General features: G+C 37.2%; 1 protein-coding gene across 4 annotated transcripts in view; it reads right to left on the minus strand.

The window, feature by feature from the left end:
- The window catches only part of MICU3 (mitochondrial calcium uptake family member 3), a 52,137-nt gene extending 28,331 nt beyond the window's left edge, over positions 1-23,806 (minus strand). For 2 of the 4 annotated variants that reach the window (XM_071432302.1, XM_071432303.1), the window contains exons 1-6: positions 23,435-23,802; positions 10,889-11,042; positions 7,447-7,478; positions 6,573-6,651; positions 3,129-3,176; positions 1,745-1,827 (exon numbers count right to left, since the gene is read on the minus strand). In XM_071432302.1, coding sequence (XP_071288403.1) covers positions 1,745-1,827; positions 3,129-3,176; positions 6,573-6,651; positions 7,447-7,478; positions 10,889-11,042; positions 23,435-23,728 — 690 coding nt within the window. In that variant the 5' untranslated portion in view covers positions 23,729-23,802. Of the gene's footprint in view, positions 1-1,744; positions 1,828-3,128; positions 3,177-6,572; positions 6,652-7,446; positions 7,479-10,888; positions 11,043-23,434 lie in introns of all 4 variants that reach the window. The other 2 variants (XM_071432304.1, XM_071432301.1) reach the window with 2 other exon arrangements.
- Positions 23,807-26,202: the final 2,396 nt, after the last annotated feature.

The following is a 26,202-nucleotide window of genomic DNA, read 5'->3' on the forward strand; positions in this document are numbered from 1 at the left end:
TTTGCAAGTGGTGTCACCTTCCAAAATATATTTGGAATTTAAGTTCAGCATGTTAAGTTTCTTCCATATTTCTATTTGCTTAAGGTTATCATAGTTTATTTGAATCAATTAAGAAACCTCACACAGGAAACTAGGGTGTCTTTATTTTAAATAAATTGGGGTCAAACACTTAAATACATTCCATGTGTCTATTTCACCCTTGGTATTTTGTTCCATCTTTTTCAATAAGGCACTGGGCTTTTTCTCATGTGTACTCACTGTATTTCAAAAGCTCAACTACACAAAAATATGTGGAGATAAAATGTATGTCTTTTACACAAATATATTTTTCCAACATCTGATTCAATTCTTATAAATGTTGTATTGCATTAATCATCTGTACTCGTTGAGTAGAAAATTAAGGCCTTGTTTAGTCTTCAGAAAGCTTGCCTATACCATAAAATTTTAAATTTTAATTTCTAAAGAAATGTCAAAACATATGTTCACCATAACTGAGTGCTTCAGTGTAATCTCAGACAGCTGCTGCCCATGGACACCAACAATTTAGAGATCTCTGGTTTATGGTACACATTTTTAGCATAAAGCCACACAGTTATCATAAACTCAGAAGCCCTAACTTTAAGTGGTCTTCTGCATTTCCTTTTTTTTAATGATCATTTATTTAGAATGGCATTAATTATTCCTCCCATTTCTTTTGAAATCAGAAAATAAATTAAATGAACATAAATCTAAAATAGCCCTCTTGTTACTGCAAGATCATTTTCCTGAACTTGGTGTATCCTACTACCTGAAAACTTATGAAGTATTGAAATTTTAATTTTAAGTATTTTTTAATTTAATATTGAAGATTTATCATTATAAAAATGAATATCTAGTGGACGATTTAGGATTTTCAAAGATTTTCCCTCAAGTGCCAAATTATTCTTCATTTTCAAATCTCACCAACAAGTGAATTTTTCTTTTGAAGTCTGGGCTTTTAAAAACTGTTTACATTTCTAACCTGAAAAAATAAACTCTGCTTAAATAATTATTGAGATGGATTTACAGAACTGCTTCTTCCAAGCCATAAACAGAGTAAAGCTCTAATCTGAAACATACTTTCATTCAAATTAGTAATGTAACAAAACCTTGGATGCAACCAAACTACTGCCAAGTTCTAGGTATCCTGCCATCTGTTCCAAAGCACATGGAAATCATTCAGGTCAAAGTCAGTTTCCCCTGCAGGAATATTCTCTGTAAAAAGAACTCACTGAACCCCACCCTAGCAAATTGCTTCAGCATATGGATTTAGGGGCTAAATTAGATACATGTACAGTATGGGTTTTTTCATTACAGATCTTGTCCAAAACAGATGATGGTGTCACATTCGGTCAGTCAATATTTTCGGGTCACTTGTGATTATCAGCAGAATGAATGGCAAAGTGATGTGATCATTAGAGCAATTAAATAACTCTGTTAACCATTAAAACATTTCTATTACTTTAATAGCCTATCTGTGACTTACAGTAGCAATTAGAAGATCCAGAATAAAAACTAGAATTAAGCTTCAAAAATAATTATATACAAGACTCCTGTGAACTCTAAGAAGGAGCTTCTACTTTCAGTTTACATTATAAGAACACTTTATACTAAATCAGGCAAAAAAACAACTACATTCAGTGAAGAATAGTAGATTATAGTCTCATGACTACTGACATCATCACATTAGTTTCAAGATTACACCAAAAACTGCAAATATACCTACCACTAAGAATTCCTTTTTGTCCACCATCTCATTGCCGTCAGTGTCGAACATGTTGAAAGCAATTCGAAAACCTGCATGTGGCTCTGCCAAAAAAATGCCAAACATTCAATTATTTATCTTCTTGGAAAGAAAGCAAGTATAATACTCTAAGAAATTATTTGGTGTCTCTTCATAAAAGCCAGAACCTCAACTAATTTAAATCAGGATGTTTGTGTACATACTAAATGCAAATCATAACATCTGTAAAACAGTACAACCCATTTTATTCAAACAGAGGGCATGCTCACAAAAGTAGAAATAGAACATGAAATATTCAAGAATAATATAAAGAGTGTTAGTTCATGGAGAGAGTCCATTTTATATTACAAACAGAAATATGTAGAAAATAAATTTTCTATGAAAACACAATGTTCTAAAAGACACTTTAAAAGATTTTGAAAAAAGGTACAGGACACAACTTCTGGTCAAAGGAAATGTTATGCTGAAAGACACTCAACATTTTCTTGTTTACATGCTTAGAGCCACTGAAATTTGAGATCAGGTTAGAACTTATTTCTGAAACATGGTGACTTTGAAGGTAACTGTAAGTAAAGCCTTTAGGCAACATTTTGGGGATACCCACTGATTTGTACTATGAATGAATTATGGCCAAAAGTTAATTCAGGTAACAAAGAAATGATGGAAGAATCATTGATGCCATAATGGAAGATACTAAGGGTTCATACTAAGGGTTCAGGGTCAAGTTCCAGCTCTGATTCATAATAGGAATCCAGTTCATCTCCAAAAAAACCCCACTAATGAATCCAATAGAAATTATTTAATTACATGTAAGTGAAAGACAAGTAAAATTCTTTGCTTCTTCCCAGAAAACACCTGTTACAATATTAAAAAAGTCCGTATTAGGCTTAGTTTAGGTTATTTTACTTCAATTTTATGGGAGATAAAAGAATAATTTTTCAATTTTGTTAGTGTTTCTGAAATAAAAACTTTATATTTTACCACTGACTTTGATTTTGCCTATTATGCACTAATTGATGAAACAGACCAGCAACAATGTGTATCTTTCTGTTCTCCCTGTATTAATTCAGGAAATTTAGCTCAAATTTTGTAGGAATTTCAAACAAGAAAATAAATTTAAGCTCTTAACTGGGGTTTAGCCGGAGCTTATGGCACAGCTTCATCAACAGCCACTAAAAGGTATTCTGGATAATAATGCATTTAAATAATGCATAACACAAGCTTCCAGAAGGCAAAAGAGGTTCAGAGGGACATAGAGATGCATAGTGTAGTTTTTCTATATGCAGGGATGGGAAGTGTAATTTAACACACAACATATTCAGAGCTTTGAATCTGTAAGGAATCTTTTATCTCCAAAAATACTTACTTGTTAAAATACATAAGAGGAATAAATATTCTGTGTAAGATATCACACCTGAAGACAAAAAAAAAAAAAAAGCCATGTTAGTTTCATCTTGCCTTCATATCATAACCTTGAAAACATTAAATCTTTATATATAAGGAGAATTTTTGTACACGTGCATATTTGTACATTCATACTTGTCTGTATGTAACTACTTTTGGTCAAGAAATTATTGGTCTACAAAATTCACCTATGGCTTGGGGCTTTTGGTTTGGGTTTGTATTTTAGGGGAAGAGTATATTAAACATGGCAAGTAAATTGACATTCAGTGGAGCATGGCTCATTAAACAAAATCTGGATAAACTCTTAAAAGCTAATATAAATGATTTATTCAATTTTCTTTCCAAAAACCCCACCAGTAATTCATGATAATACTCTTTAACAGTATGAAAACATTTGCTTTGAAAAGATTCTCAACATGCTTCCTCCTGATCACACCATTTGAATACAGGTCTTGACTTTATTAAGTGCTTTTTAAATGCATGTGCTATATTAACTGAAAACTTGATCTCATAGTTTTTTTCTTTTTGCAAGATTACAAAAGGGAACCACACTGTGGAATGGCACTTCCTTTTCTCTTCAGAAGTGATTAAGGCAAAATTTAAATTAGAGCTGAAGTCAATACCCAAAGAGTATGTCTTGTACCATAAGTCATACTTGTGCCTTTCTAGCTCTGGAGTAACGGATAAAGAGACAACCTTGCAGAATGTCCAGAGCAGCAATGAAGAGAAGCATCTCTTAGTTCAACAAGAACAGAAAACAACAGCTTGCAGCTCTCCCAAGAGCTCTTAGCTCCAATGACCTTTGAGGCTGAACTAGGGAAACTTGTTCCTGGTTTCTAGCAAATTGGTTTTGTCTGTCCTCCAAAACCAGAAGTGTTAAGTCAGTCCACAATCTCAGATTATTTCAAAAGAGTGAAAAAAGAACTATTTAGATGCCTGAGAGTAAAGATGTCTATCAGCTGGGATTTTCAAAAGTTGCTGGCTGTCTCCTTGATTTCAGTCCAAGTCAGGTGCAAAAGTTTTTCCAAAAACAGCCACATCTTTGGATGTTTAAATATCTTATTTTAAAATCTGACTTAACTGAAAACGTGACAAACTAGGTAAGCAATCATCTGATTTTTTTTCACTGAAAAACCTGTACAATTAAAACTAAATGCAATGTATCGTTCACGTGGATTTTACTTTCACTATACTTCACATCCCATCTTTTGATCCAAGAGTAAATTTAAGTCTTCAGAACCAGTATTTTATTACTGCTAGTAGATCTAGTTAGGAAAACTACTATGATTTTTTAATACCACCTACTCTTCTCCTCAATTTACACATTATTGAAGATTAGTAATGATTAAATATAAGCATTTAAGTAAAACATGCTCTATGCTTTATCTTCTTGCTTTTATACAGCAGCCTGCAGAAATTAAGTTTTCAAAGGCCTGCTTGAATCTGTTTGGACAAGCACTTATCAAGAAATCAGATACCTCAAAGGTTCTCATTCACTGATGGAAAACATTGTTTAATAGCCAGTCAATAAATGTAAATATATTTTTTTTTGTATTTTGATGGCACCTTCCTTGCTGTAAAACAGGAAGAATGTGCAATTGTCAAGTAGTCCATCACAGGTATGAAGAAAGCAATAGAAACAGCCCTGAAAGCCTTCTCTCCTTTTGTTTGTACTGGCATATTGTAGCTGCAGACAGATAGTTCTGGTTGATTGCTCTGAGTGTTATGGGAGAGAGGCTCTGAAATGATGATTGAAGGGAAAGAAGAACTTACACTAGGATCAGAAACAAGAGAAGGAAGGCACTCAAGGGAAAAACATAATAAAAACTTAAGGTCAGTGGGCATAAATCAGAGTGCCTCAGCTGAATTACATAAATCCATGGCAAAATAAATGGACATAGTCTTTTGCTAATTGCTTTGTATGTGCATATTAAAAAAATTGTTAAGAAACAAAAAAGTAAAGACTACATTAGAGACTACATTATAACTACAGAGACCTGAATTCTATTACCATTTCTTTAACCAATTTACACTATCAGTCATAAGACCCATCATATTTTCTTATACTTTTATAAAACTGGGCAATAGAACTCACTTTTTCATAAAACATGCTGAAAAGATATGCAAGTACTAAAGTCTAATACTAATTTTACCATTTTATTTTGACAGTTTGAGTCCTATCCAATTCCAACTTTTGCAGAACTCCACTGGCAAAAAACTGGAATAAGATACTGTTGAATCAAGACTACTCATGTTGCAGACATTTTATTACAGACTTAAAAAGCAATATCTAGATACATTTTTAACTGATAATGTACTGATCTAACAGATTCCGAGGTTGAATTTTTATGCAATTGATATTTCAAAAGTCAGCTGTATATTGCAATTAATATATTTATGCAATTAATATTTCAAAAGTCAACTATATAGAAAGCAGCCTAGAGCAAAGAAGTACACTGAAAAACAATGCAAAGATGTGCCAATTTCTGCCTCTCTGTGACTGTTGGCTGTAAACTCAGGGAAAAAAGAGTGCCTCCATGCACTAGAGAGCCTCCTTTGAGAGTAGTGTCCACACTACTTACTCCTTGAATAAATTTGAGCTGCATTTGAGTTATATTAACCAATTACATGCATATGTTTGATTAGAATCCTGTTGCTGGTGTGCTTATTTCAAACACCCATGAAGTGTCCTTTTATAACAAGTACTTGTGTCTGCTTTTGAAAATATTTCAAATGCACCACCACACCTTTGCACTCTGAATATAAGCAAGGAAATATGTAGATTATTTATTATAAATAGCTTTTAAATGTCTGTAAAACCATAATTGTCTTATTTCCCTATGTTTTTTTGTTGTGAAGTGATAGAGCTTATTAAGAAAGAAAAAAATACAAGAGAGGAGACTGGAAGTGACTCTTGGATTTCACTTATCAATAGTGTGAGTTTTAAAAGCTATCAAAGCCCTCATCTGCAGAATTTAAAGGAAAATATAACATTTCTGAAACAGTCTCTTTGTGTTGTGTACAAAATGCTTTTCCAGTGATATAAGATAGCACTACTGTCTTTAGAAATAATCACATTATTGAACCTACTGAAAAGAAGTAAAGAGATAGTGTTTTTTTACTGGAATAGTCTGTCTATAGTCCAGATATCATTCATGGCAACAAACTGAACCTGAAATATTCAAACATCAGCTAAACAAACTCTGAGTCCCCAATCACTTAAAGAGGTTAGTTGGAAGCTGGCATCATTAAAACACTGTAGAGATTACATGGAACTTTTCCAAGTTGTAAAATGTAGAATGCAATTTCTTTATTTTTGAAGATTGGACTCAGATTAAAGTACATCATCACAAAAAAGTTAATAGAATGGTAATTTGGTTCAGGAAAATAAATTCTTCTTCATCACCTTTCTCATTAAGATTACGGAAAAGTTTGGATGATCCTTTCCAAACCGGTGGTGTCTCCATAAGGATCTGATTCAGTTCCTAAAAATAAGGTTTAAGAAATTTAAAAGCATATATTTCAGTATTTAATTAAGTAGTTAATAGATAATGATTAAATTCTAGGATATCAATATAAAGACAAGGGACTGCATGCAAATCTACCAGTTAATTGAACTTCAGTTACCACAATGACTTTGGAAGTACTCAAGCACTCCATAAATTTTTGTACACGTGATTATTGCAAGAATTACTCATCTGCATGAATGCTAAGTTTTTGCTGAGTTGGAGCGAGACATGCCATGTATTTGTGGCTGAAATAACTCACCACTGCTCATATTGACTGAAGCCAAGGATAAGTCCCCCTGGATTTCAGTAAAGTTTTCAAACAAAATCTGAGCAACTGTTCTTTTAAAACACTCAACCTGAACTAAAGAAAACTTCACCCGTGAATATGAATGTACTTTACTTAAAATACAGGGAAACAGACAGGGGCCTTTTGAACTTATACAAATGAAAAAAAAAAAAAAAGAGGCCCTTAAACACTACAAAAGGGAGAGAGTGGCATAAATATTTCAGGCAGATTTGGATACACCTATTACATCTAGACACTAAGAAATGCAGTCAGGTATAGACTGAGGGAGAAACTGACAGATGATTGAATCTGTAAATTCACCAAAACAGGCACCGCAGCTGAAGTATTTGAAATTCTGGATTCAGCTGAGGCTGAAGGGACAAAAATTAAGAAATTAAAGTTTCCTGTGCCTCTACATTTACATCAAAAACAAATTCAACTACCAAAATGTATGGTTATGAGACCACCCAGGAATTATTGCTCACCTGCTTTGAAAGTGATCGCCATTTTTTAGCATCTGCAAAAAAAGAAGTTGTTATGAATGCACAGGAATTTGATTATTCCAATGTCGTGTCATAAAAATTGGGCTATAATAATTTGTGTTTTCTACACAAAGAATTATTTGCCTTACTTTATGAGTGTAATTGTCTTTATGTTATTAAAAAACCCTTTAACTTAATACATACCTAAAGTCCTAACTTTAAAGAACCAATTCAGATGTAGTTTTTAATCCAGCTCTGCTTCAGTGAAGGAAAAGACCTTCAACCTCCAAAATATGGATATATTTTAAGGATTTAAAACATTTAACAGGAAACAGAGGGCATTCATGCTAACCCCTGGAAACAATATTCTGAAATTATTATTTAGTAGCAGTAGTATTAAAATGCAAATTGTAAGGAGACCTGGATTACGATTCTTGCTTCATGGACCACTGATACTTTTTAAAGCAAATACAGAAAAAAAGCCTTTGAAACTACGCCAAGTGCTAAGACACCCTTCATCCCTTCCTACTACCTCATATTCCTTTTCCAGCCTCTGTAAGGCTCAGTTCTTTGGTAGCTGTAATTGAACAAGAGTTGTCCATAACCATTCAAGAATTCAAAACTTGAGGCTCATCACCACCTTCTCAAGAAAAATATTTGTACAGATTCAATATTATGATAAGACATTGTGAATACTAGAATTCACAAAGGTCCAGAAATTAGCATTTTATGTGGTCAACTCCATAACAAATATTGGTAGGTAAAGGCTTCTTTTTGTAGAGCAAAAGATGCTTTGTAATTAGAAATCCTTTACTCATAATGAACTTCATGCATCATTAAATAATTAAAATAATACACAAGCTACCCACTATGGTCTTTCATCAATTCATGGTTAGAAATTGACTGAAATTTTCATTTTACATCTTGGTAAAGATTTATACCAAGACTGTTGACAAATCTCACTCTAACTATGGTGAAGTTATATCATGCAACATCCTAACATGAGCTAACAGATTTTTGTTACAGCTCAGTATTAAGCTAAATTTACTATAGTTAGCACAAAGGGGAAAAATATAGTTCATCTTCTCTTAATTTGCTTTCTCAATATATAAATACATATTCAGATTATAAAAATGTATCAATTATGACTCTTAAAAATAATGTATGTTCCCAAATGAAAGCCTGCACCATAAAGGCAGAAAAAAGTTAATGACATCCTTTACTTTATATTTTTTTTGGTAATAAATGCCTGGAGTAAAAAGTTACATTTTATAAAGGAAAACATACTCTTACCATATTAGTTAGTGTTTAATCAAAAAAGGAAGTGAACACACTCTTGGCTTTTGTAGGGTTTACATGATTTCCAAAGTAAATCAATCACAATAGACACATTCACTCCATCACAAATATCATTCAGGCCTAATATTATTAGCTTTTCTATAAAGCAGACATAAAGAGCTTCTATTATTATACTTCAAAGGGCATTTTTGCTTTTTGACAAAACTCAAGACCTTTCTTGTCTTCATTCATAAAAACCCCCAGTATACATTCTTTTTTTATTATGCAAAATATAGATGGTCTAGTATGTCAGCCTGAATGGACCCAATTATATACAACTTGCAAGTTATTTATAAAACTACCCCAAAAGTAAAAAATAAAATGTTTAGAATGTATTATTAGAAAAATTCCTTCCTTAAATGTAGTACTTTCAACAGAGCAAGACAGAAAATTGACTTGCCCGAGAAGACAAATGGTACTTTGGCAATGCTGCAGTACAAAGGTTAAAATTACCATAGTCAGAGATGAGAAGCTGGGTGTGGCAATCTGTGGGTCATCTATTTTAGCTATTACTTCCTATTTATCAGCCTTCTGTCTCAATTTCCCAGACAACACGACCTGCACTAGAATGAAGTGATCTACTTCTACTTAATTGTAATCCTTTAAAATAATTATGTCAGCCATGTAATCTCTGATACCACAAAACCTAAAAGACACCCAGGTAAGTTTTGCCTTTGGTCTCAGAGGTGAACTGGATGAACGGAAAGGATTTTGATACAAACAAGGTTTGCTACACTGAATTCAGAAGGGTGCCTGACTGTGCAACTCCAGATCTCTTCTTTTCTATGAGATAAACAGAATGTCCTTATGAGCTTAATGATTTTTGGTTTGGTTTTGTTTTTAAAATCTAAATACTTGCTTTGTGAGAGGAGGAAGCAGAAAATTCATCAGCATGGAAAAATATTAATAGCAAACCATACATATAGTGTGGTCTAGCCAATCAAACTGTCATAAAACAGAGTTAAACCAAAATGTTTTAATGGTGTCCAGTATATATAGCACAAATGTTTCATGACCATACACAGTGAAACCCAACTCCACACTAACAAAAAAGGGAAGAATTGAAGTTGTGAGCAGAGGAAATAGATAAAAAGTGCCGATGTGTATTTGTATTAACTTGTGTGATAAGCAATCTGCTTCCTCTCTTTTAACTGCAAAGCAAAAAAAAATTGCTTTCTGGTAAGAGTTTCAAAGTTTTGCAAGTTTTCACCATCTAAGCTCTATCTTCTGTCTTCACTGTTACAATGAGATTATATCTTTATTCAAAAGTTACAGAAGTTTTGATCACTGATGTGCCATGACTGAATTCTTTCCTCTTGTTTCATTACAGTTAACAGAACAAAAGGGAAAAATCCAACATCTGCACAGAATTTTAAGAAAACATAAGGTGGGTGATTATACATGTCACACCTGAGCAAAGATATTCCCATTCTCCAAAAGTTCTGTGCTGCTACCAATGCACTGCAAGCCTGAGGGTCAGGAAATCAAACTAGAGCAAAAAGGGATCACCTTACTATTTAGTCACTCTTTGATAATTAAAGCAAAGATTTTACAAAAAATGGCCTAAAGTTGATAGTTAATTTTAGATTAATTAACACATAGTACTAACACTGGCAATGTTTAAGTGTAGAAAGTTGATCCCCTGGGGGACTATAACTCTGACTCAAAGCATGTTATTTAGCATGTTATTTATCATATTTCTAAATATGATGCAGTTATATCTTATCTTTAGCCTTTTAGAAAATGTGTATGTTGCCTGCTTACAGAGGAACTCCACAAAAGAGGAAGCACGAGTTGTACAGCAATACAGGCCTGCTCAGAAAGAAACTGTGTCAATGCAAATGGCAGAAATTAACTTGCCATTTTCATGACTATTGAGCTGTTTGCAACCTTTAAGACAAGAATGTTGAACTAGCATACAGATGTTTACAATCTAGTAACAATCAGGACACTGTTTGTATGCATTTGGACACAATTAAAATTCTGAAGATGCAGTACCTTTTTACTACAACCAGAAACAGAAGTAGGAATCAAAAGCAAATGGGAAAAAACCATGCACCACAGACATTTTCCCTAGCAGTTTTAGCATTATGAAGGTCCTGCTTACGTTTGGGTTCATCACTGGTAACAGCCTGGATGAAGTCGTGTGGAGTCATGTATAGCTGTCCTTCAAATTCCAGACTGGCAAACCTACGAAACCGTTGCTCCCGCGGAGTTGCATAAAGGTGTAAATCTTCCAGGTCAGATCTGCTGTCTGTAACCTTCAAAGACAGAAGGACACAGTTTCAATCTATGAAAAAGGCTCTGATTTACAATTTTTTATTTACTATTTACAATTGCCACATTCACCATAAAGGAACTGTAACTGTAAAAGTGATAATTCATAAAGTCAAACATATCCAAGTATTTTTCTATGGTAAGAGATGAAACTACAATTGGGATTTCACTGCTATCATTTTCAGTCTTCTACAACTTTAGCAACAATCTTTGGGTATTGAAATTGGTGGTACTACCCAACCTCAGAAGAAAAAATTAAAATAAAGAGAATTTCGGCTCCTGAATCATAGAAGAAGGGGAACTTTAACTCAAGGAAATCATTGTAACTTCAGCAGGCAGACTTCAAACAACTCTGCCAAATCTACTTCAGTTTTCTGATAGTTCCAGAAGAGAAGAGAGTAATACTTTTTCTATATTGCTTCTTAATATAGAGGGCAGCTGTTGATAGTAATAGGCCTCTGTAATATGATCCAGTGTAAAGCTACCATATCTGTGGGAACTGAAGAAGAGAAGAGCATAATTATAATTCCAGAGTTACGAAAGTATAATATAGCGTTAGGTTCAAATATTACGAGAGTCTGTGTCAGGAGTTTCTGGTATATTTCCCATCCAGCTGATTTAAATGTAAACTTGGTAGTACAAAACTTTAAATATTCTAAATTCTCCCATCTTTCTGTGGCACTGCCAAACCTTTAATAGAAAATATGCTACTGCTATCTGAAAACTCGTTTTAGACCATGAGGCAAACTCCTCTGTGGAATCATTATCTTGAAGAAAATGTAAGTATCAACATTTTTTCAGAGATGAAGAAACCAAACCCAAACTGATTCCTAGAAGGAAAAGCAATCATATAGGTAACTTCTCCCATTATGTTGAAATAGGAATGCAGCATCTCATCAATGAAATCTCCCAAGTTGCTCATTATTCCTGTCATTTAATAGAGTATTCCTAAAATTCTCCATCTGTCTAACTAAGGAACACAGAATTCAACTAATATTATGGTTTCTTTGAACAACTAAGAAAACCGACAAATACACTTTATTTTTCAGAGAGGCATCTAAACCCAAACATAACTTGTAAGATTTATGCAGAAGCTGTCCACTTAGAGATAACTGTCCTCATATAGAAAAACAAACTGGTTCTCCAAAACCTTTCTAAGAACAGATTTCAGATTTCAGCAATTAGAAGCAAAGACATGTTTATACTGAGTAGTCAAAAATCTGGGCTCACTTTTCTTCAGCTTTTCAAACAACATCCTTAAAAAACAAAAGATTGGTGAGACTACTGCAGTCAAAATTTTATGGCCTCAGTTGTAATTAGGAGATTAAATTAGATGTGTAGAAGAGAAACATCAAAAATTAATGTGTCTAGAAGAGGTCAAACACTTTCTATTTGGAAAAAAAGAAGTTTTATAGGGAGCCTTACTACTTAATAGCTTATCTAGGACATTTTTACCAGCCTTCTATAAGGAGAAAAGACTACTGACTGTGTATTTCTCTTTCTGTATTTCTCTGTCTCTAGTTCTTTTGAAATCATTGCTCCATGGGTGTATGTGTGAAAATGTTTTGTTTCAATAGATGAACCTGTCAAAGAAAGTAAGATTAAGAGAAAGGTCGATACAATAATTTAATTTTCAGTAGACTGCTCTAAAAATATTCTGCACTCCTGCTTGAGAAGCAGCTCTAAACCCAGGCTCCATGGTTTTTATAATTTTCAAATGATTCATAATTAAATATAGGGAGAAAAAGACAGTCTAATGCCAGACCTACAAAGTCATTTTAAAATGACAGAAAGAAGCAGAATTCTTTTCTAATGTACCCACATGCAAGACAAAATATTTCTGTCCTACCTCACTTGAATATTTTGGTCTTACTGATCCTTCAGCAGTCCAGTGGCATTCAAACTATGCATTCATGTGGGAAATACACAAGTCAGTTGTTTTGATAGAACTTCTAGTGACACAACTGATTATCCCTGTATTCGAAGTTTAATAAGCTATCTCTTTTTTTGAAATGTATGTTATCACTATTAGAAATATGCTTGTGAATACAGTCAGGTTGTAAACACGAGTAATAAAGCAATATGTCTGCAAAGTCAATTCTCAGAAAAGAAACAGCTTCCATATTACACACATTGTATGTATAAGAAATTGTAATCAGTCACAATCAATCATACACAATCACAGAAATCTCCAGATAATGTAACTCTCAAATATCATTTCAGTTTTGATCACTGTCAGTATTTAGAGAGCATGTTGAGATTCTTGGCTCTCAAGAAATTCTCACAGTCTCAGGTACTACTGCTTAGTATTTTGCTTGAGACGCTCAGAAAAATATTTGCTAAATTCTCAGACACATATTTCAATATTATCTTAAGGACTCTATGCTACTACAAGTATAAAATAACATGCTGCAAACATGGAATTTTAAAGACATGCTTAAAATTTCTGCATGTCAGTATACTCAGGTCTGCAAAGCCTTAATTTCTGCCTTGTTTTTCAATCCAGTTTCCCTCTGACAATATACCAATGCCAGTATTTCATGCTCTAGCTCAAAATCATGGTAACCTGATATGAATATTGCCTGCTCCCACAAATAGGAGTACTGCCCTAGAGGCCCAATACCTGCATGACCTTGCTCTGGTGCTTTATATTCACTTTTCCAAGCATCAAACTGGATAAGGGAACTGCTCTGACTGAGAACTTTTCTATTGGTGGTGTTATTTTTAAGTCAGATAGATGCCTGGGTCTACCCCACGAAAACAATTATTTGTTTCAAAGCCTAGGCCACAGGAGCTTGCAGTTATGGAAAAAGAAAATACCACCTGTTCCAGCAGCAAGCTCCACCTACTTCAAGTGAAGGAAAACGGTGGGCTTAAACATTATTTTACTCCAAGGAGTAAAAACACCACTTCATTTTGAACTTGGTGGTTTCATCTGAAAGAATCAAAGCAACTTATTTCAGCTATTGATCCAACAGGAATGTAAATAAACGTAACCAAAGCTTAATATGTATTGGATTACTGGTCCATACACTAAATGCCCAAATAAAAGCAAAGTTTGGCTACAGAAGACTCCAGGCACACAATCAGCAAACTGACAAATAAAACTTTCTTTGGAAATAATATTATTTTTTATCCAAATTTCTTTTCAGAGCTTTATTGCTTCTATTATGCTTAATAATTTATGTATCATACAGAACATTTTCTCTTGTATAAAAGCTGTAATTACTGAGAAGTAACAAATATTCTAATTAAAAAACAGGGCATTTTAAAGTATTACCTCAATTTGCACTTCTTCAGGCATTCATTTAAGAAATTGATCTCAACACATAACAATGAAGTATCTTCTGTTTTCCTCAACATTTGCAAATGATAATGCAGTGAGCCAAGTATGAAAATCCTAGTGACACTACCAATTGCTCTTGATTGATTTATTTCATTATTTCACATTTACGCCCATCTTGGGCAATCTTACTGTAGCAATGGATACAACGGGCACATCTCCAGTGAGGACAGGCTGAGACAGTTGGAATTGTTCAGCCTGAAAGAGGCCAGGGAGACCTTAGAGCATCCTACCAGGACCTATAGGGGGTCTGCAAAAGAGCTGGAGAGGGACTTTTTACATGGACAGGTAGAGATGGGACAAGGGAGAATGGCTTTAAACTGAAAGAGGGTTGAGTAAGATTAGATCCTAGGAAGATATTCTGTACTGAGAAGAAAAGAATGGTGGTCAGACTTTGGCACAGGTTGCTCAGAGAAGCTGTGGATGCCCTGGAAGTGTTCCAGGCTAGGTTGGACAGGGCTGTGAGCAACCTGGTCAAGTGGAAACTGTCCCTGTCCATGGCAGAGGAGTTGGGAACTAGATGGATCTTTAAGGTCCCTTCCAAACCATTCTATGATTCTTTGAACAAGACACAGAAAGTAGGTGTTGAATACCTCAGGGGAGGCACTGTTGGTGAAGGAGTGAACAAGATTCACTAAGTTCCCATTTCTATTTGAAGTTTCACGAGCTTATCCAGACTGAATCTCTCTGTGATTAGCAAGTATTTTCAAAAACTTTCATGAAAGCACATCTCTCTGACAAACAAATGAAGGTAGATTTTTTTTATGCTACATGTTTACTAATCCTCTTGGCAATCACGCCTACTAATTACTATGATCTTGTCTCATGTTACAATTCTCTGTCTTTTAAAAAACAGACAGGCTCATTTCCATCACACAGAAAGTCACAAATCTCCTAATAGCAGTTTTACCTTAATTATAGGCATTGCTGCTTATCTCTGGTTTACCTGTGCATGTACACTGACCTGCTTTATTAGAAATATAGGGGGGGGAAATTCCACAGCTAAAACCAAGAATCTAGCTGCTAGACAAACTTTCCATCCTTTCAACTTCACAACTCAACAAGTAAACAAAAAGAGGCAAGACTGCTTATAAGATCTCATGAACGATATATCATCTTTTCCCTATTCTCAAAAAAAATTAAGTTTTAACAGTTGTAAAGAAACAAATTATGGCTTTCATCCTTCTGTACTTCCTTCCTCAAACTCTTGTAACTTGTTACTCCACATTTCAGCCCATCCTCCTGTGCCATACTCTTGCAGAAGGACTGCAGAGAGAACACAGCACCTGTTCTGGGTGTTTAAATCAGCTGAGGAGAAAAAATTATCTTGTCCTATATTCCTGCTGATCCCTAACACAGAATTGCATATACACATCCCTAATTCTCCCTTGAGGGATATTTCAATGTCCTTTTTAAAATGGATTTAAAAGATTCAACAATTATATACAAACCACACTTGGACAAAGGAAACAGAGGGAAACATTTTTTATTGAAACAAGGTAAGTAAAAATTAAATTGAAGACCAAGTAGTAATTTGGAAGAATACTTCTCTGAAGGGAGAGTATCATTCTTCAATTGGGTGTGCTGTCGTTGCCAATCTGTGCTACAAACATATTACAAATAGCCTAAAATATCTGTGAAAGGCCTCAAAAGTTTCAAATTTATTATGAAAAAGAAAATATGATGATAATGCTTTCTCACTAACATGTTTCAATGACTTAATATAATTACTAAATCTATTTTCTGCAAGTATTGTATTTAAAGAGGGCCACCTAAAGCTCTACTTGTAATAATACCACCACGTGTGTCACAAAGCAGTAATCCTTTAGATGAGTTTCTGACATTTTTAAGTCAATCAACTTTGAAAGCATTCCTTACAGAATCTCTTCAGAGTGACACTTCACAGAATTTTCTCCTTCTATTCACAGCAAAAACTTGAGCAAAGAAAATCTAGACTTTTTGTCAAGCAAATTCAGTGCTCAAAACCCATTCCCATTTTGGGTTCATCTTTCATGTGCTGTGTCTATCAGTAGAGACAAGTCAAAATGCCCTGAAAATCTGGTGTTCTCACCAAAGGTCTCCATGTACTCCCTGAAGTTCCTTGAAGCACGGGCTAATCTATTTCTGGTCCCATGTTCATGTTCATTTACCAGCTGTCTTACCTCAGGAACATTTCCTTTCAGAATTTGGTAAAACATGAATTAACTGGTATGGCCTTCCAGTGAAACCCATGCAATAACTTCATATTGTCAGAACACAATGCAAGGCCTAGCACAGGGCACATTGTGACACTGAAATAGCTAAAACTTTGCAGTACTTATGACACTGAATGATCTGAAAATATAAAAAAATGGCAGTAATTTGGGCCAAATTCACTGGGAGTAAAGTGCAGAAGATAAAGCAGTACCTCATTACTCTTTTTTATTAAAAAACACAAAAGAAATGTTGTCAAGTGTGAGTCTTGTGTAATGTTAGGTCAGTAATAAGTAAGTTTTATTCTGTGACAAAAGATCTAGTTTTTTCATAGAGGTAAGCTTAAACATCAGATACATGATTTTTGGAAATTAGAGATTTGATGCCTACAAGCTCTGCAGAAGTAATCTGCAAGAATCCATTGCTGAAACCCAGAGTAATCCTCCAATTACCAGATTCTGAGAATATCCACAAAAAATGAAAAATTTTTTACAGAACAAATTGTTAAAAATATATATTCTGTGTGTGCATGTGAGGCAAAAAGCTCCAAGAGGATCACATAAAATCTCACAACTTTATTCCAAGTCAAATCAGTGTTCTCTTGCTTTGTCCAACTGAGATAAAGGAGAGTTTATTTTAGCTAAAGAAGCCAACGTTTACTACTAAAGATACATTTTGCTTGCAGTCAAAAATATGTTTGCTACAGTAGTTTAATTTATTTCAAGTGAGTAGCTTTCTTTGAATTTTTTGTTTGCAAAGTAATCTGTCTTCCATCAATGAGAATCTGTGCAAATTATTAAAATAAAAAGGTTTTCAAAGCAATGCTGTTTCTAACTTCCTTCGTTTATATTTGACTTCAGGCTTATTTAATATGCTCCCATGTAGATAAAAGTAGCACAATTCTGTTTTCATGCTGGGTGGCCAAAAGGTTAACCGTCAGGTTCCCAGTGTGGGAAAATCCCAAAGTAGACAAAATTGTTTTGATGCTTACTGAAGTTGTATTTCTAGCAGACTACTTAGATGTAGTACAGCCAACAATTCTGTTAGTTGATCCTGCTTCACTCAGATAAGGAATTTATTATATTAAAGTATTTACAAGCATAGGAAGCTGGAATGTGTTTAAAATGCTGCAAAAAGGGCCATGTTCAGATATAACTCTGGCACAGGAAATCCTTGGGGTAACAGAGTAACTGATATAGCAGTCCTTCTTGCATTGGTTTCACAGGGACCCATTTCACCTATGGCAGTGCTTCAAGAAGCCTTAGTCAGCATGTACATCCAGCCCCATATGTTCATATGTTTCACTGCACACAACACCAAAACACACCAGTAGCTGGATCTGTCCATCCCAAACATGCACTATCCATTTTTAACATCATGAGGAACACAGAAATAAAGTAAAAGGTAAACCTTCCTTGTCCTTCAGCATGGCTCTCACCACAGCTGGCAAGCAGTATCCTTCTCAAGATTATGCTGATCAGGAACTTCAGATGGGATCAGCCAAAGAGCAAATCATCTTCATGCATTTGGGAACTGCCCTATGGCATGAAATGCACAATACTTATGAAATAGCATTTGCTACAAGTGGCTTTTGGAAAAGTGATGCTTATGCATCTTTTGGAACAGCATCCTCTTTGAGCAGGCAGGAGAGCCTCCCCCCTAGGGGAGCTTCCCTTACTTTTTGGAGGCAAAGTTTTGTTCTTCTTTTCACAGAGATGGAAATACATGGTGTAATGCACTTAGAAATGTGCTGCTACAAAAACACTTGACCCTTTGATTATTTTCACAAAGTGGAAGTTTGACAGTACTGCTGAGTTACTAGGGAAAACCCCTTTGGAAACACCCAGGCTATATAGCTTTCTTCTCCTGGAAATTAATGTGCCTTCAAGAAATGTGAAGTACACAGCCTGTGTCCATCTCTCCTTGCCCTTCTTTACATTCCAAAATCATCTCAGAAGGAAGTGATTCACAGACCATATCCCCAAAAACTAAAGAGAGGCCTGGAGTTCACTACCTTCACATAATGACAACATGATTACATAGAAGGCTCTTAGGAGGACAAAGATGAATCATTCGTATTTCCAAGACAATTTTAGCAAGTTTTGCTAATGACACTGAACTTCTGGAAGTAAGGAACTGGAAGACAAATATTAACTCCTGTGAGGAACTCTGTCAAAACAACGGTTCTTTCAAACAGATTCTTGCTCTGCATAACCATCTCCTAAACTTTAAAGGAGCTGTCTGCTAGCAGAGCTCTCCCAGTCTTCACCAAAACCTTCAGACACAAAACTAGGAGCTGTGAGTGCAGAATTTTACTTTAGTTCTGAAATGTTCTGTGGCAAAACCCCTGGAATTAAAACTGCCAGCTTATTATAGTGTCCAAGACTTCACTCCAAGTAATCATATATAAAGCCCTCAGGTCCAGAGTTATTCTCAGAAAGCATCTGGGAAAGGTAATCCTGTAGGGAACTTAGCTTCATGCTGCTTCTGCAACAAATCTTACTTTCCACCAGAACACCTCAAGTGTTATGCTTGGTCAAGCAAGCATACTTCTGCACTGATCCCATGATCTTTGTCTGATCAAATAGTCTGCCACACCACAGACCCCACGCTGGTGACACATTTCAGAGCTTACCTGACTTTTGGCAAACAGCATTTTCTTACTTATCTGTACATAAACTCACAAATCTGTTGCTTATCAGGTTTCATACTTCAGCAATTTTATAGAACACAGAGACAGATAGGAAGACCGTTTTGACACTTTTGACATTGTTTCTATACAAGTCTCAAATACATTTTTTTTTCCAGTTAGTTTCAAATGATGTGCCTCATTTTTGAACTGGTTAAAAAGGTTTCACATCAACATCTGTATAATCATCACTATTAGTCCTGGAATCTAAAACCCCTTTTAAAATTTCCTGAGTCGTAAATCTTAGAAACAGTAGTAGGATAAAGCAACCAACTATCAAGATATATCTTATACCTTTATACACTTAAATATTCTGTCACTACTGCCAAGCACTATTTCAACTCAGTGACAGAATCTGAAAAGTCAGCTGTAGGGATAGTAACTGGGACTAGCACAACTCTCAAAATACTTTCACAGGCCATATGAACATTATGTGGAAGCAGGTGGCCTGGCAGAAAAGACAGGTGTTCTTTGAGAGTCAATATGTAAATTAAATTAACCCCTGTTTTTTACTGTTTGGGAGTATCAGAAAACTATTCTGCTGTCCACTGGAGCTGTCTGGATGAAACAAGAAGGCCACTTCACTTATTACACTTTTACAAAAATTCCTCTGAGGAAGTAAAAAAGACATATGAGAGTTCAATACCAGGCATTGTACTGATTTTGGCTGGGATAGTTAACTTCCTTTACAGCAGTTGGTAGGGTGCTATGTTCTGGGTTTGTGACCAAAAGTGTGGATAACACAGAGATGTTTCAGCTGCTGCTGAGCAGTGCTGGCACAGTGTCATGGCTCATCCTGCTTCTGACATTGTCCCACCACTGAGTCATCTGGAGGTGCACAAGAAGCTGGGAGGGGACACAGCTGACCCCAACTTACCAAAGGGAGATTTCACACCATACAATAATTGTGCTTGCTAACAAAAGCTTTGGGGAAGACAGAGGAAATGGACACACACATTCAGTGCATTTGTCTTCCCAGGTCCCCACTACCTGTAATGGAGCCCTGTTTGCCGGGGGATGGCTGAACACCTGCCTGCCCATGGGAAGCAGTGAATCAATTCCTTGTTTGGCTTTATTTGCATGGCTTATTTTCCTTTGCTTGTGTGGACTTTACTCTGCTTGTTAACTGTCTCTATGTCAACCCACAAATTTTCTCACTTTTACAATTGCAAGTCTCTTTCCCATCCCACTGCTAGAAGATGAGGGAGTGGCTGTGTGGTACCGTGTGGTGCCTGCTGGCCAAGGTTAACCACAACACTAGAGGTGAGACAGCTGTAACTACCCTGGGAATCTGAATACTTCACACTGTGATACTGACTTCAGTTTATAACTCTGTTAACCTTTAAAAATGAAATTATCCTTCATCAATTAATGTTTCAGAATGGATTTTTTAAAAAAAATTAACAGAAAATCTATGGCAGGACATAGATTTTCTCCCCAGAACATTTACAAAAATTTTAAGACTCTCAGTCGAGAAAGTTTATACAAGTCCATATATTACAGCTGACTTAAAGGAAAGAATTCCAGGTTTTGCAAGGGCTGGTCCCTTTACTATCAGTACTGGGGACTCTTTTAGTGGTTATTCTGAACCCCAGGGGTGATGTAAGAAACATTTGGTGTAATTGCTTCGACCAGCTGCTGTAGATCTCCATACCAAGACACTGACAGCAGAGACACCACTTCCTGCTTCCAGTCATCTAAGTAAATAGCCTTTGGGAAGGGAATGCTGCTAGAGGAATGATTAAGGAAGAAACGTGCAAATGAAAATATTAGGATGAAGTAGAAGAGTGTGGCTTGGATGGAGGGAGGAAAAAGAAAAACTATTGCGTGATTTGCTTTGGTGGAAAGAAAAACAGCCTGAGATTGGAAATGAAATTGGGAACTAGGGAAATTTTAGAAACTAGAAAACCCCAAACAGCAATGCCAGATGTATCAGGAATAAGGACCAAAAGCAACTGGAGAGGATTCCAAGATACTTGAGCCTCACCATTCTTTGTGGGTCAGTACCTGATAAAACTGTAAAAATATCCTAGCAAAACATGCATCACAGCTCCATTAAACTCATCTATACAGAAGCTGCAGGTTATAATTCTCCAATGATTGCTCTTAACACACTTGAGAGTAGATCCAAGAGCTCCAACCTTTATCCTAGTAAGACTGACACCTTTATGACTTTTCTTAACAGAATTTTTTACTTTCAAAGTTGTCAGACTTTTTAAACTCTTACACACTATTCAAGTTGAAAGCTCAGCACTCAAAATCAGGAATTAAAACGTTACTGCCCCTCAGGCAACACTAATTCAGCCTTCTAACAAAGGAGGTAACAATACAATACCATTGCAGAATACCATGAAGACCATTCAACACAATTTGAACACAATATCTGCATCCATTTTTCCATCTCTGGAGATGTTTTATGCATCTGCAGTGAGAGAGATGGTGCTCATCACAGGTCTAGAGGGCAATTATAAATGGATAACAGATAGAGCTCATGGTTAAACTACTCGTGGTAGTTCCCTGCCTAGACTTGCTTTCAAACCATGGTCTTTCCCCACAAGCCATTCTGTGGAACAAGAGTCAATAATAAAAAAAGCACAGGAACCCACGACCTCAGACCAAAAATTTCACAGCTATTTGATCCTCATTTTTAGAGGGCTTTAATTGAAAGGTATTTTTTCAGGAATCCTGAGTACATAGGCATGAAATTGGAAATCAATTCGACCAATGATTCAAAAATAAAACCCAGAAACATAAAACTAATATTCTCAGATGTCAGCCCGGACTTAGTCCACACAATCTGAATGGACATAATTTCAAGTTAATCTTTCAAATTTTCTGCTACGCAAATAGAAAACCAAACTAATTAAGAGCCCTTTGCCATACAGGAGCAAGGTGTTTCAAGACAGTTACTGCCTACACCTATGTATGCCTATTTTTTAAAAGAAAATTATATATTTTATAATATTTTTATATTATATATAAAAATAACATATATATATATATGTTATATATATATATAACATTTTCTAACTATTTTTTAGTTTTACATTAATTAAAATATAAACTTAGATGTTAATTTTCAACCTCAATGCTTTTATAGTGATGTGTATGAAAATTCATAACCATACATCCCAGTAAATTCACTGACTTTCAAAGGTACAGCAGCAGTACTTCCTTTTAAAGAAAACTGACCATTAAGACTGGCTAAGTAAAACAATGTAAAGTTTTGTCAAATCAAAACGCTATGAAAAACTGAAACAGTACTCTGTGCCACAGTAACACACTCCAGACACAGCACCATGAATAACCAAAAATATCAGATTCAACTTCCCGTCATAGGGGATGCCACCAACAGAATCTGCCTTTGAGCTAACAATGCAGGGCAAAAGGGTGAACAACATTCATACCTAGGCACAAGACCTCCACTGCAAAAAGGTAGATCCTGTTCTCAAAGCAGTATGAAATAAACTCGGTATAGAGAAAGCAGGCCCTTTGCACCACTGACTTCCAGTGTTAGCAGATGCCACTCTGACAAACTGCCTAATCACAGCTCTTGACATTTTAAATTAAAAAAAACCCAACCCTACGATTACCATACATTACATCGGCTGCGGTGCAGGAGTTCATCCTTATCAGAGGAAACTTCATTTTCCAGGTGAACATCAACTGTTTCTCGTTACCCCTGTAACGGGTAACCGGTCTTTTCGCTGACTTGGTCGAACTGAACCGTTATTTGTCACAACGCTGTCACTTCTTAGGAAGTTCAGTGTCAACCTTTCACTCTACAGGAAATTTTGTATTAGAAAGGTAACTGTCCTAAGCACAAATCGAAACTCAGGGTTTGCGCTGCCAGGAGCTGTTCCATTTGCAAACCAGCGTTTTCTATTAAAGAAAGACTCGAGTAGGACAGCACCGGAGGCGAATCGCAGGGCTCACGCTGCGAGGCGCAGCCAAGTGCCCGCGGCCGCGCTCCGGTGACAGCCCGGTCAGCTCTCCCGATGGCTGACAGCTCCTGCCGGGGCCCTGCCTCGCCTCCCGGCCCGGGGCTGGCTCCACGCAGGGTCACCTCTGCGCCACAGCCCGGGGAGCGCCCTCCCGGAGAGCGGCCCCGGCAGAGCCGGCTCCCCGCGAAGGGGCGCGCACACACCTACCGTCACCGTCTCCTTGGCAGCGGCCGCCACGGGGATGGGGAGCAGCGCCCGGGCCCCGCCCGGCTCGGCGGCTGCAGGCTCCCGGGAGGGCTCCCGCCGGCGCTCGGACAGCCGGTACCCCGCGAACCCGGCGAGAGCCGCCCCCGCCGCCGCCCAGCCCAGCTCCCGCCGCCACCGCCGCGGCCCCGCCGCCCCGGCCCCACCGCCGCCGCCCCAGAGCCGCCGGGCCGGCGGAGCGCCGGGCGCGGGCCCCAGGCGGCGGCGCCAGCGCAGCAGGGAGCGCAGGGCGGCCATAGCCCCGCTCCGCCCCAGCGCCCGGCGCACCGAGCCCCCGGTGCCGGCAGAAGCCTCGCGAGAAGCGGGGAAGGGGGTGGGGAACCGAGCGGGCCCCGCAGTCCCCGCCCCGCCCCGCGCCGCTGCCGGGCCGCCCGCGGGCGCTGCTCCGCGCTCCCGGACAGGCGGCGGCAGGCGGCGGCAGGCGGCGGGACGGGCTGCGCCAGAGGCGGGGCGCGGCCAAGCTAGCGGAGATGCGAGGCGGGCAGACCCAACGCGGGGATCCGGCACGGAGCTGGATCCGCGCAGTGTGAGCCCAAGTGCCGGGCAGGGTGATGCGGGGGAACTGCCGTGAGCGCGGCAGAGCCGTGCGTGCTCCTCGCTGCCTTCTGCCCGCACAGCGGGGCCGCGTGTGCTCCGCATCGTGCCCAGAGCCTCGCCGCGTTACTCCACGGCCTTGCTCCGGGGGCAGCGTGCCGCACCGTGCCGCGATGTGTCCTTGCCATGTCAACAGCCTTTCCTCTGGTAAATATTCTTGGCGACAGGTAGCTTCCTTAGCATAACCAAGAGCTCGTTGAAGACCAGTTGTGAAAGTTGAGCATGGTCCTTTGTCCCTGCTTGGTATTGATGGGCAATAAATCTTGTCAGGCATTTCATGTTAGGGCATTCTTCCATGGTACAACCTGCATCACAATCTACATTAACTTGAAACTTTATAAACTGCACACAAACATTTCAAGTCACAGCACACCTTATGGCATTTTTCTTTTTTGCAATGGTACAGTCTTAATCTTTTTCTTCTTTACATAAGTACATTTTACCCAAGTTTCAGCCACTTATCCTTTCTCCTCCCCCCCCTGCCCCCCCAAAATCTCAAATGACTTTTTCTATTATTATGAACAAGATTTTGGAAAATACACAAATGATATCTTGATACCTTTTAAGCCACGCTCATGCATTTTCAGTTTCATTCAGTGGTTATGATATGTGTCAAGGAGTAAGTGTGGGCATCTTTGTCAACTGACAGTCAGTCAGATCATGCAACTGTAAACATGGTCAAGGTTGAGTTTCCTCACAGTTATGGCTGGAAAGGCAGGTATCTGGGCTGAATGATGGATTTACTGCATTTCTTTCAAAATTTTAGAATACTGCAAGCCAATTCATTCATCAAGTAATTCCCTTGACCTCATTATTCCCAACTGTCAAAAACTATTTTTGGAGTTTGTTTTTTTTTTAAATAATCTACTGCTTTATTTTATACTTTATATGTATGACTCCCAAGCAAAATCCTTGTCTGCAAGTCTGAGTTACATCTCTGTACTCAATGACTAAAGGCCAATATGGAGACCAGCATTTATGAGTCAAGGCAATAATAATTTCTGATGCTTAGCATGACTGGAACACAAGTACTTTTCTTGCAAGTACATGACTAAACATGCAGTCTGGAAACTTTTGTAGAATGTGGCTCTTGGATCTTATCAGTTCTAGCTGCCTCATTAGGAGACCTCATTCACCAATACTATTAGCTTTTTCAAATAGTCTACCTTTTTGGTTTGACTGGAAAAGAAACCACTTTTGGTCAGTGTGGTGTCCCAAACTAAACCTGTCAAGAGCTCATCAGTCACCTAAACTGTAGTCATGAACCATGAGTTATCTCCCTGTTCACACTATTTCCCTGAAATTAGCCACATTTTACTGACTTTTCAATAACACCTTTAGGCTAAAATTTCTTTCACTTCAAAAATTCAATTCACATCTGCAACTACTTACACCCAGGTAATTTTAGGCAGAACTCCCCTGGTGAAGTGTTTGCTTAGGAACAAGAGGAAAATTTATTTGTGCAGCAAGTCTAAAAACATACACTGTCTGAACATCTTGTATGCAGAGATTCAGAAAGCATGTCATTTAAATAAATTAATGTTGTTTTAATCCAATGATTCACTTACAGGATTAATAAAAAAGCTGTCAAATGAGGTATTTGAATATTGATATATGGAAACAGTGTATTCTCACTGGATGTAGCCATGTAAATATGTGCTCATTGCAATAGTTTCTCTGTTCCATTCTGCATATATAGGGGTTATTCATGTGTGTCCACAAAAGCATGGACGCTGAGATCATGAATCTTAAAAAGCTCTATGAATTTTTGTCTTCAATTAAAGAAATAAAACAAAGCATGAAGGTGTAAGAACTTCCTTCCCACCGGAAAAAAAAATCCTTGTTGCTTTTTCCTCATCTGCGTTTCTTAAATAGTTAAATATAAATATACATGTATGTATACATACCTTCTACTGTATCTGTTCAGAAGAGAAAGCTTTCAATGTTTTTAAAATCTGCATGTATTGCATTTTAAAGGTCATCAGATTATGCCCTAATTTGTACATGGAGCCTTGGAAAGGTTCTATTCCTCACAATGAATTCTGCACAAAAATACACCTTTTTCACTCAGACTTACAGGGCTTAGAAAGGCACTCATTGTAACTTGTGCATGTTCT

The sequence above is a fragment of the Agelaius tricolor genome, unplaced genomic scaffold (genome assembly GCF_023055355.1).
Source record: "Agelaius tricolor isolate 1412-34295 unplaced genomic scaffold, bAgeTri1.0.p SCAF_8, whole genome shotgun sequence".
Classification (NCBI taxonomy): Eukaryota; Metazoa; Chordata; class Aves; order Passeriformes; family Icteridae; genus Agelaius; species Agelaius tricolor.